The 12,885-nt window shown below is 43.4% G+C and overlaps 1 protein-coding gene across 2 annotated transcripts in view; it reads right to left on the reverse strand.

The window, feature by feature from the left end:
• Positions 1-204: 204 nt before the first annotated feature.
• Positions 205-12,885, reverse strand: part of TMEM192 (transmembrane protein 192) — a 32,099-nt gene continuing 19,418 nt past the window's right edge. The window contains exons 4-6 of one of the 2 annotated variants that reach the window (XM_003257928.4): positions 9,544-9,678; positions 6,651-6,753; positions 205-1,580 (exon numbers count right to left, since the gene is read on the reverse strand). In XM_003257928.4, the coding sequence (XP_003257976.1) occupies positions 1,442-1,580; positions 6,651-6,753; positions 9,544-9,678 (377 nt within the window). In that variant the 3' untranslated portion in view covers positions 205-1,441. Of the gene's footprint in view, positions 1,581-6,639; positions 6,754-9,543; positions 9,679-12,885 lie in introns of both variants that reach the window. The other variant, XM_030816292.1, reaches the window with a different exon arrangement.

Consider the following 12,885-nt stretch of genomic DNA (forward strand, 5'->3'; position numbering starts at 1 on the left):
TCCCTATATAATCAATAGCTGAATTGAATATTCAGCTAATGATCAAAAAAGATTAACACAATCACAAATATCCCCTCCCCTCATATTCAGCCTTCAACCAAAAGTCTTTCTAAGGCAGCATATAACAGTGCTAACAGCAAATTGACAAATTAAAGGGGCATACTAGGAAAAATGGAGAAATAATGCCATTTGCTTGAAAAATACTTCATTTTTACCTTCAGAATCAGATGTTTAATATCTGCATATAATTTAATATGCATTTTATCCATTACAATTTTTAAGTATAATCCAAGGCTTTAAAAGGTATCTTTTTTTTACAGTAATTTAAAATTACAGAAGATACCTTTCCTATAATTGAAGTTATTGATCAATTGAAGGTATAGCCAGACTGAAATATACAGCAACTTCTTGAAGAATGGCAAAAATAAAGTGAAAGTTCTAAATTCTTCTCTGAATTTTTCAGCTATTGCTAATGGAAGGTGCAGCCAATATAACAGGCAACACAGGTTTGTCTAACACAGGTCGGTCTAACATTGGTCCAAGTAATCAATCATCATATCTTATTTCTTTTCTTTTCCTTTTTTCTTTTTTGAGACGGAGTCTCGCTCTCTTGCCCAGGCTGGAGTGCAGTGGCGCGATCTCGGCTCACTGCAAGCTCCACCTCCCGGGTCCACACCATTCTCCTGCCTCAGCCTCCCGGGTGGCTGGGACTACAGGCGCCCGCCACCAAGCTTGGCTAATTTTTTTTGTATTTTTAGTAGAGACAGGGTTTCCCCGTGTTAGCCAGGATGGTCTTGATTTCCTGACCTCATGATCCGCTGCGCCGGGCCCTTATTTCTTAAGAATAGAAAACTGTAGGAGTTTGCATAGTAGATCACCTGGTGAGACCTCAGTCCTATGGTGAGAAAATTCTCTATAAAAGCTATATGGTCCATGATGTCATCCAACACCACATAAGCATATAACATACATGATAAGGCTCTCCAGGAAAAAACATTCACAAGAAATAATTGCTTCTTTCATCAGCTTAAAAGTGGGAAGAACTTATTTGATTAAAACCCTGTTTAAAATCGATTGTCTTGTTAGACTTCCCCTATCCATAATGAAATCATTACAGGGTTCTAATGTCAGGTAGAAAACTGTTGACTACGGAGTTGTTTAGCCTCTGATCCTAGGATAAACCACGCAGTTAAATAATTTCCAAAAGTACAAAACAGACATTCCCCTCAGGTTATCCAGGCTTCTACAGGTACTTTTCAAGTGACCCACAAGCCCTATATTTTAAACAGCCACAGAAGTCAGAACCAAATTCGGGTTTCCAACAAACACTGTAAAATGCTATTCAGCAAAAGCTGCAGTTCCCCGTGGCAGCTTGTCAGGTGGTCAGTCAGTCTGAATTACTCTGGGTTCCTCTGCAATTGCTGTCATGACCGCAAGCCTCTCACGTTCTACTTGGCTGACAGCCCAGGTCTGAGGAAGTGAGAGCCAACAATCGCTTACTCAGCAGCGCGTTGTGTCGCTTCAGGTATTCAATGGTGTCTCCTTGCTTTTCAACAATTTCTTCTAGGCTTGAAATAGTCCTGCAAGTAATCAAGATATAAATAGGTTACACATATTCACCAATACTCATTTGTGTCTTTGCAAACGAGTACCTACTAGTTTTTAGTAAAGCATATTATATTTGTCACCTTTTCTTAGACGTCAGAAGCCAGGGTAATATTGCCAAATAAGATTATTTTCATAAATCGTTTTAGTAACTTCGACTTTCGAAATAAATTTAAAATGTTATAAACTTTCACACCTCTATGTTTTAAAAAAGGCCATCATTGCTTTATTTAAGAAGGATCCTAATTTGTTAGATAATTGAGTATAAGATAATTGAGTATAAGTGATCAACTTAAATGGCATTTAAAGACAAATAAAGGCAAAATTCATTCAATAATCAAATGACAATTAAAATAGACAACTTTGACCATGGGAAACAATTTTTTAAATGTATGGCATTTGTTTATTTTTGCATTTCTCCTTTTTTCTCCCATACCACAAAAATGTATCTTTTTGCACTTGACACAAATAAAAATACTATATAAGTATATAAAACAAACAAACAAAAATCTAACTCCTTCCTACACTACTGCCCCAACTCACTTTGGTCTCACTGCTCAGAAGTAATAGCTATAAAGTGTTTTTAATTTCCTTCCACTAATTTATTAGTACTAGGAATAGTGATGATGATAACAAGAATGACAATAATATGCCAGATGAATTTTAATGTTGACTAAAAATTGCCTATTCAAGAAATAAAATATTTTTGGATGTGTTTTACTCAGATATTCTATATGTGCTAAAAGGGAACTATTTCAAGGGATGGTAAGTGAGAAATTCAGCATGAAAAATATCATATGGGAATGGTCCCACGTGAACAAAAAAGATTTATTCTTAGAAATAAATAGTTATGCTTATAAATAATGTGGTTACAGGAATGGGCTATGTAACCACATTACTATTATTATTATTTTTTGAGACAGAGTCTAGCTCTGTCGCCCAGGCTGGAGTGCAGTGGCACAATCTCCACTCACTGCAACCTGCACCTCCCAGGTTTAAGCGATTCTCCTGCCTCAGCCTCCTGAGTAGCTGAGATTACAGGCGCCTGCCACCATGCCCAGCTAATTTTTGTATTTTTAGTAGAGATAGGGTTTCACCATGTTGGCCAGGCTGTTCTTGAACTCCTGACCTCAGGTGATCTACCCACCTCGGCCTCCGAAAGTGCTGGGATTACAGGCGTGAGCCACCCCACCTGGCCCACACTTTCTTTATATATACTGACTATATTCCTATGTCTGTTGCTATCCATTTCAGATGATGTTAAGGAATAACTTGTGTCTCAGATTATATAGATCCAAAAGCGGGATGAGAAGAACCACAGACATGGCCAGAAGTGGTGTAATCATGCCTGTAATCCCAGCACTTTGGGAGGCCAAGGTGGGTGGATCACTTGAGGTCAGGAGTTTGAGACCAGCGTGGCCAACATGGTGAAACCTTGTCGCTATTAAAAATACAAAAATTAGCTGGGTGTGGTGGCACATGCGTGTAGTCCCAGCTACTCTAGAGGCTGAGGCAGGAGAATCGCTTGAACCCAGGAAGTCAAGGCTGCAGTGAGCCAAAATCACAGCAGTGCACTCCAGCCTGGGCGACAGAGCTCTCGTCCTGTCTCAAAAAAAAAAAAAAGAAAAAAAGAGCGGGCCATGGTGGCTCACACCTGTAACTCCAGTACCTTGGGAGGCCCAGGCAGGCGGATCACTTGAGGTCAGGAGTTCAAGACCAGCCTGGCCAACATGGTGAAACCCCGTCTCTATTAAAAATACAAAAATTAGCTGGACATGGTGGCGGGTATCTGTAATCCCAATTACTCAGGAGGCTGAGGCTGGAGAATCACTTGAATCTGGGAGGCAGAGGTTGCAGTGAGCCAGGATCATGCCATTGCACTCCAGCCTGGGTGACAGAGTGAGACTCTTCTCAAAAAAAAAAAAAAAAAAGAGGCTGGGCGTGGTGGCTCACCCTGTAATCCCAGCACTTTGGGAGGCTGAAACGGGCAGATCACGATGTCAGGAGATTGAGACCGTTCTGGCTAACATGGTGAAACCCCATCTCTAATAAAAATACAGAAAAAAATTAGCTGGGCATGGTGGCGGGCGCCTGTAATCCAGAATGGCGTGAACCCGGGAGGCGGAGCTTGCAGTACGCTGAGATTGTGCCACTGCACTCCAGCCTGGGCAACAGAGCCAGACTCTGTCTCAAAAAAAAAAAAAAAGAAAGAAGAACCACAAAATGACACAGATAAAGAAGAAAAGAGGTCTGAAGCCTGAGCTTTGGGCACACCAATCTTTAGGAGTCTTGAAGGGGAAGGGGAGCAGGATAAAGAGACTGAAAAAGTAAGAGCAGGTTGATGGCAAGGAAACCAGGAGAGTGTCATGCCCCAGAGCCCAGGGAAAGGAGCATTTCAAGGAAAAGACAGTGATTAACTGTCCCCACTGCCATTGAGAGGGCAAACACAAGGACCAAGAGTCAGTTCACTCTGGATTGGGCAAAGTAGAGGCCATCGGAGGGACTGCAGGGGAAGATGGGAGTGGGGCGACCAGTAAGGAGACTCTTGCACATCCAGGTGAGAGATGTTAGTGGCAGTGGAGGTAGAGAACAGTGGCTGGATTATTATCTTATTTTTATTTTATTATTGTTATTATTTTTTGAGACAGAGTCTCACTCTGTTGCCCAGGCTGGAGTGCAGTGATGCAATCTTGGCTCACCTCAACCTCCGCCTCCCGGGTTCAAGTGATTCTTCTGCCTCAGCCTCCCAAGTAGCTGAGATTATAGGTGTGAGCCACTGCACCCGGCCAGATTATTATTTTAGAGACAGACCCAACAGGATTTGCTGATGGGTTATCTGGGGGGAGGTGGGGCGAAGGAAACAGGAGTCAAGGATGATGCCAGCTTTGTGGCCTGAGCAACCTTTTGAATAGCAATGCCACTTCCCAAGATGGGAGAAGGCTGGATTTGAGTTGGGAGAGGTCTCTGTGTTGGACACATTAAGTTTGCAGACATCCAACTGGAGATGCTGATGGCTAATGAGAAAGTCAGATACACAAATCTGGACCACAGGGGAAATACACAGCTGGAGATACATGTTTGGGAGTCAGCAGCATATTTATGGGATCTATTTTTTTATTGTTGTTTATATCTACTTAATACTCATACAGAGTTAAAAAAAAAAAAGGGATCACAATGAAAAATAATCCCCCCCCCCCGCTCCTCACGACCCACCACCTCTGAGTTTCAGGCCCAAAGGTAGCCACTTTCAACTCTTTGTAACTGTTTCTTCTGTATTTCTCTCTATATTTCTAAATAATGAGATTATACAATTTCTTGATTTTTCAATTTTTGCTATTATCTGCAGACTTCCTATATAAGAAATTAGAATTTAGCTCTCTCACTTTCCCCAAATCCATATACATATACATTTATGTCTTCTTTCTTGTAGCCTCTCAATCCAGTAAGCAATATTACAATTTTGGGTTAAATCAATATTCAGAAACTGCAATATCACTATCTAGATATTAGCCATGGTTAAACATGTAACAGTTGGCTAAATATTAGTTACAGTTAAGCCATGTAAATCAGCCTTCTGATTTACCTAGAATTAATAATCACCTCATTTTTTTGTTTATATAGTTTTGTTTTTTGATTTTTGTTTTTTGAGTCAGGGTCTCACTCTGTCACCCAGGCTGCAGTGCAGTGGCACAATCTCAGCTCTCTGCAGCCTCAAGCTCCTGGGCTCAATCAATCCTCCCACCTCAGCCTCTTGAGTAGCTGGGACCACAGGTGTCTGCCATCACACTTGGCTAATTTTTTGTACTTTTTGCAGAGACAGGGTTTTGGCATGTTGCCCAGGCTGGTCTTGAACTCCAGGGCTTCGGTGATTCACCAGCCTCGACCTCCCAAAGTGCTGAGGTTACAGGCGTGAGCCACCACACGGGCCTGTATAGTTTTTTACATCTACTTTAGCCCCAAGATCTCCAACAGATATGAATGATATTTTAATTACCATGGAAGTCACTTAGGGAGAGACTGGATAGAAACAAGGGCAGGCAGACCAGGTTGGCTGTTCAGGAGGCTAAAATGGGAGAATTGTCTGAGCCCAGGAGTTTGAGGCCAGCCTGGGCAATACAGAGAGACTCCATGCCTTAAAAAGAAAAAAACAGGCCAGGCGAGGTGGCTCACGCCTATAATCCCAGCACTTTGGGAGGCTGAGGCGGGCGGATCACCTGAGGTCAGGAGTTCGAGACCAGCCTGACCAACACGGAGAAACCCCATCTCTACTAAAAATACAAAATTAGCCAGGCTTGGTGGTGCATGCCTGTAATCCCAGCTACTGGGAGGCTGAGGCAGGAGAACCGCTTGAAACTGGGAGGTGGAGGTTGCGGTAAGCCAAGATCATGCCATTGCACTCCAGCCTGGGCAACAAGAGCAAAACTCCATCTCAAAAAAAAAAAAAAAAAAAGGCTGGGCGCAGTGGCTCACGCTTGTAATCCCAGCACTTTGGGAGGCCGAGGCGGGTGGATCATGAGGTCAGGAGATCGAGACCACGGTGAAATGCCGTCTCTACTAAAAAATACAAAAAATTAGCCGGGCGTGGTGGCGGGCGCCTGTAGTCCCAGCTACTTGGAGAGGCTGAGGCAGGAGAATGGCGTGAACCTGGGAGGCGGAGCTTGCAGTGAGCCGAGATTGCGCCACTGCACTCCAGCCTGGGCGACAGAGCGAGACTCCGTCTCAAAAAAAAAAAAAAAAAAAAGAAAAGAAAAAAACAAAGACACCTATAAAAAAAGGTGCTTCAAGGAGGGAGTAACCAGTTAATGACGTCAAAAGCTCTTGAGAGGTTAAATAGGTTGGCTAAGTGGTTAATCTTACTTTTGCATCAAATATATGGCCTATTTAATACATTTACACATCCTGATTTAGACTTGATTTCACCACAGCTGAAAGGAAATAAACAAATGTAAAAGTACAAATACACAATCATAAATTCCAAGCATCAGAATGGTTTCTAGCTTTCTAGGGGAAAAAACTCAATTATTTTATTCTCACCTAAATCTTACCTGAATCCGGTCTCCGAGGTAATATTGCTGGGGTAAGCATAGATTTTTTCTTCTTCAAGTATATCAGGCTCTGGTTTAGCTTTATTAAATCTCCGGATTTTCACTAAAATAATAAGTCATTATTAGATCGAATTCTGAAAGAGAAGTCTAGTTTCATTTTTTCAAATTATGCTAATTTGCTCTTCTTATTAACGTCCTCGAGTATTTCAAAGTCTACTACGTGCCAGGCCTGTTCTAAGCCCTGGGAATATAGGGATTACATTAGTATTGAAAATAGCAATAACAGCTGACATTTATTGTGCACTTAGAACACATGAGGCACAGTTTAAATGTTTTACATGGAGGCCCTCATTCAGTTCTCATAACCACCTGCATGAAGTGGATGCTCCTATTATCCCACAGTGAAGCCCAGAGAAGTTGAGCAACCAGCCAGCCATCTAATTCAGAAATCATGACTTCCTCTGGTCCAGGGGAAAATGCAGATAATAAGCCTACATTCTAAGACAGTATGGAAAGTACCTTCATTAGAAGCTTGTGCAAGAGGCTTGCACAAGGAGTTGGATTTGTCAAGCTGCTTTTTGGCCTGGAAAGCAGTGCCTAACTCAACAGGAGGTATCAGAGAGGGGAAAGAGGATAGAGTTTGAGCTCATCCTTCAGAGAAACACAGGAATTAATCACACAGACTAGGAGAATAAAGAAGGGCGCTTCAGGTGCAGGAGGAGTCTAAACAAATGCTATGGTCTTGAGAAGCTACATGTATGTATGTGTGAGGGTGTATGGACAAGGGGTGAGGTTGGGAAGGTGGGCAGAGAATGCATCAGGAGTGGCTGGTGTGCCATGCAAGGCATTTACACTTTTTTTTTTTGAGACGGAGTCTTGCTCTGTCGCCCAGGCTGGAGTGCAGTGGCACAACCTTGGCTCACTGCAACCTCCGTCTCTGCCTCCTAGGTTCAAGCAATTCTCCCACCTCAGCCTCCCGACTGGGATTACAGGCGTGCACCACCATACCCAGCTAATTTTTTTTGTATTTTCAGTAGAGACGGTGTTTCACCATGTTGGCCAGGCTGGTCTCAAACTCCTGGCCTCAAGTGATCCGCCTGCCGCGGCGTCCTAAAGTGCTGGGATTACAGGCGTGAGTCACCAGGCCCGGCCTAAGACATTTAGATTTTATCCTCAGAGCAACTGGCAGTCATTGAAAGGATCTCACCATCATCCCTGAAGAGCAGGCTAGGTAGAGGCCATTCAAGGAGAACCTTTCAGGCCAGGCATGGTGGCTCATGTCTGTAATCCCAGCACTTTGGGAGGCTGTGGCGGGTTGATGACCTGATGTTTGGAGTTTGAGACCAGCCTGGCGAACGTGGTCAGATGCCATCTTTACTAAAAATACAAAAATTAGCTGGGCGTGGTGATAGGCGCCTATAATCCCAGCCACTCAGGAGGCTGAGGCAGGAGAATCACTTAAACCCAGGAGGCGGAGGATGCAGTGAGCTGAGATCGTGCCATTGCACTCCCGCCTGGGTGAAGTGAGCAAAACTCCGACTCAAAAAACAAATAAAACGCCTTTTACGCCACATGAAAACTTTAGATTTTTTTTCCTTCAGCTATTAGAAAACTCTAGGCAGGGAAGCTGTTAACAATCAGAGTTAAGTATAAACAAGATCATGTTGGTAGGAATAAGAAATATGAATCAGTGGACAGAGGGAAAGAGACCTGTTATGTGTCTCCTGGATGTAGCCATGCAAGAGATGATGAGTACCTAACCAAGGCAGTGGCAGGGACCAAAGAAAAGAGACAGAGCTGAAAGACAGGTAGACTGAATAAGACTGATGACTGACTGATCACCAATCCTATCCAGTTCTTGGGGAGTGAGGTAGAAGGAAGAAGGTAGACGACTCCTACGTTTCTAGGATTCTGATTTATCAAGTGGATGCAGGCTGGTATTGTTAACTGAGCTAGAAGAGGACAGTTAGGATGGAGGGAAATTTTGAAGAAAATTATGTTCTGTTCATTTTTGATCTTGTTGGTGCCTGTGGGACATGTGGATGAAAACTTCATTAAGCAGATGAATATATACAATTTGGGGCCGGGTGTGGTGGGTCATGCCTGTAATCCCAGCACTTTGGGAGGCCAAGGTGGGCGGATCACCTGAGGTCAGGAGTTAGAGACTATCCTGGCCAACATGACGAAACCCCATCTCTATTAAAGTGCTAGCTTCCTAAAGTGCTAGGATTACAGACATGAGCCACTGTGCATGGCCTATTTCTTAATTTTTAATTTTAAATGGCAAGCTGACATTTCAGCTGCCTTCAGAGAAGCAAAAGTTTGTGGATGTTTTTGTTGTTGTTTTAGGAGACAGGGTCTTACTCTGTCACCCAGGCTGGAGTGCAGGCATGTGATCTTGGCTCACTGCAACCTCTGTCTCCCAGGCTCTAGTGATCCTCCCATGTCAGCCTCCCGAGGGGCTGGGACCACAGTTGTGCACCACCATACCTGGCTATTTTTTTTTATTTTTGGAGAGATGGAGTTTCATCATGTTGCCCAGGCTGGTCTTCAACTCCAGAGCTCAAGTGATCCTCCTGCCTCAGCCTCCCAAAGAGCTGGGATTACAAGCTTGAGCCACCGTTCCCAGCCCAAAAAGTTTGTGTCTTGTTTTAATGGAAAAGTTTCACTTGCGTTGACAAAAATTTATTAATGACACAATCTTAAAAGAATGGGGTCTCACTAGTGGTGGCTGTACCTTCCTGTTTGTTTGAAATTAAAGAAGTCTGCATGTGGTCACCACTCAGATACACATAGAACTTCCTTGTCGCTAACATAATGGGCTATACTTTAAACTGGGAGGAAAGGAAGCAGTTCGAGGTTCCTATAAGAACAGGCTCGTTGTAACTCTCACCTGTGTAAATGAGGAGACATATCAGGGAACAGATGAGTTCCAGTGCCAAGATGGGCAGAATGAGGTCAAGATACAATCTGCCAGGCTCTGGGAAGGAGTGCTGCATGCATAGTATGAGGAGAAGCACTGTGTTGCCTGAGGAGGAGAAACATAAAACACAGCATGTGATGAGAAAGACATATATGGTCTTTGTCCAATAGATAGTTGGTCTTTGTCCGGTTCCTTACACAGAGCTCCTAAAACACTTGTAATTTCCTGAGTGATCACAGCCTTCAGAAATGAAGACCCAGGCCAGGTGCAGTGGCTCACACCTGTAATTTCAGCATTTTGGGAAGTCAAGGCAAAAGGATTGCTTGAGCCCAGGTGGTCGAGACCAGCTTAGGCCCCATCTCTACAAAAAAATATAAAAAATTAGCCAGGCATGGTGGCACACATCTGTAGTTCCAGCCACCTGGGAGGCTAAGGAGCCTAGTTCCAGCTACCTGGTCAGGAGAACGAGACCATCCTGGCTAACACGGTGAAACCCCGTCTCTACTAAACATATGAAAAAGAATTAGCCAGGCGTGGTGGCGGGCGCCTGTAGTCTCAGCTACTCGGGAGGCTGAGGCAGGAGAATGGCGTGAATCCGGGAGGCGGAACTTGCAGTGAGCCGAGATAGCGCCACTGTACTCCAGCCTGGGTGACAGAGCAAGACTCCACTTCAAAAAAATAAAATAAAATAAAATACAGAAGTATGGGAAGCATGGTCTTTCAACTCACATCTGAAATGGGGAGAGTCTTGTGGGATTGAGCCCTTTAATTTGTGGGATCTAAGACTAGAGCCCTTTAATTTTTGGGATCTAAGACTATCTGAGGATAGATGGTGCTATAACTGGATTAAGTTGAAGGACACCCAGATGGTTTCTGCTGAAGAACTGAATTAAACTGTTGTAGGGAAAACTCCACACATCTAGTTTAGTAAGAAGTGTTCTGTGTAGGAACGTAGAAAAGCAGTTTTTTCAGACATCATGTTAGAGCTCAGCACTGACACCCACAAGGGCATACCTGCACACAAAACTATTTATTCTTAGCAGCAAAGGAAGTTAAAAGATAGAAACAAAATACTGCTAAATTTAGGGGAAAATGGAAAAAAAAAAAACCTACACGTCTAAGAGTTAATAATGGCCCATAATACAACTATATAAAAACCTAGACTTTCTTAAAAACTTAGGAATGATTTTTTGCTTTATAGAATTATTGACAAATAGGCCGGGCGCGGTGGCTCACGCTTGTAATCCCAGCACTTTGGGAGGCCGAGGCGGGCGGATCACGAGGTCAGGAGATCGAGACCACGGTGAAACCCCGTCTCTACTAAAAATACAAAAAAATTAGCCGGGCGTGGTGGCGGGCGCCTGTAGTCCCAGCTACTCGGAGAGGCTGAGGCAGGAGAATGGCGTGAACCCGGGAGGCGGAGCTTGCAGTGAGCCGAGATTGCGCCACTGCACTCCAGCCTGGGTGACACAGCGAGACTCCGTCTCAAAAAAAAAAAAAAAAAAAAAAAAAAAAAAAAAGAATTATTGACAATTACTTCCTTTAGGTACCCAATGCAAGTAAAAAGTGATGCCATTTTTAGAAGTTTGCATTTAAGACACAAAAAAGAGAAAAAAAAAGTTTCCATTAGACCAGTTCTTCAGGACCCACATGGTGGGAATCCTAGGAGCCCATTCTGGTCACCTGGTACAGCAACAGCAGAACTAAAGGATGATTAAGAGTTATGCCCATGATCCGGACTACCTCGATGAAAATCCAGGACAAGTTACCTAATATCTCTGCTCTTCAATGTCCCCATCTAAAAAATGGGGATAACAGTACCTTTCTCACAATGCTGTTCTTTTTTTTCTTTTTTTTTTTTTGAGATGGAGTCTTGCTCTGCTGCCCAGGCTGGAGTGCAAAGGCGCAATCTCAGCTCACTGCAACCTCTGCCTCCCGGGTTCAAGTGATTATCCTGCCTCAGCCTCCTGAGCAGCTGGGATTACTGGTGTGCACCATCATGTCCAGCTAATTTTTGTATTTTTAGTAGAAACAGGGTTTCACCATGTTAGCCAGACTGATCTTGAACTCCTGACCGCAAGTGATCCACGAGCCTCGGCCTCCCAAAGTGCTGGGATTACAGGTGTAAGCCACCGCGCCCGGCCCACCGTGCTGTTCTAGGGAGTGAGTTAATATGTGAAAAATACTTAGAACAGTGCCTGGCCTGTAAACATTCAATAAATATTACCTGTTTGCACCCCCTACCACACACTCAGCATATCTATTATTTACTTATGAGGACCATTTTAACCTCATTTTGCACTTTTATTCTGACAAATATCAAAGAGAATTTAGGGGCAGACTCTGTAGCATCTTATCTTAGAATTTTCTAAAGCTTATTTAACATATTTATGTGAGTCTGATCCTGAGAGGGAAAATGCTTTTTTCATTTATCTTCTATTGCTTGATACAAAAGAAATGATTGTGAGCCAAAGAGCCTTGCTGAAAGAACCCCCATCCAAACTAACTACACAAGCCTAGGAGTTTGAGGCTACACTGAGCTATGACAGCACTCCAGCCTGGGCAACAGAGTGAGACCTTGTCTCTTAAAAAAAAAATAAAAATAAAAAAAATAAAAAAAGTTTTGACAAAATATCACTGGATTAAAAAAAAAAAAGTAACAACACAAAGCTACCTTCTAGCAAGCCCACTCACCCAATGACCTGCCACAGTATATTAGCATATTGACAGATTCTTTGTAAATCAGTTTTGTGAACAAGATAAACACAGTTTTTTGGTTTTTTTCTTCTTCTTCTTTTTTTTTTTTTTTTTTGAGATGGAGTTTTGCTCTGTCACCAAGGCTGGAGTGCAGTGGCACGATCTCGGCTCACTGCAACCTCTGCCTCCAGGGTTCAAGTGATTCTCCTGCCACAGCCTCCTGAGTAGCTGGGATTACAGATGCCCGCCACCAGGCCTGGCTAATTTTTGTGTTTTTAGTAAAGATGGGGTTTCACCATGTTGGCCAGGCTGGTCTCGAACTCCTGACCTCGTGATTCGCCTGCCTCGGCCTCCCAAAGTGCTGGGATTACAGGCGTGAGCCACCGCGCCCAGCCAACACAGTTTTACAACATTTAGGAAAGAAATACACACTAGGAAAAAAAACTGCAGAGAAATGAAAGAGTTTTCAAAGGATTTTCAAGGTACTGGGCAAATCCTATGTGCCAGCAAGTTTGCAGTCTGGTGGGAAAGCCATAGTGAAATAAAGCATTCCTTATAATGGTATGTGCTGTGGACATTATACAAGTACCCTCCTTGAAGAAGACCACCCCATAC

The sequence above is a fragment of the Nomascus leucogenys genome, chromosome 7b, assembly GCF_006542625.1.
Source record: "Nomascus leucogenys isolate Asia chromosome 7b, Asia_NLE_v1, whole genome shotgun sequence".
In the NCBI taxonomy this organism is placed as follows: Eukaryota; Metazoa; Chordata; class Mammalia; order Primates; family Hylobatidae; genus Nomascus; species Nomascus leucogenys.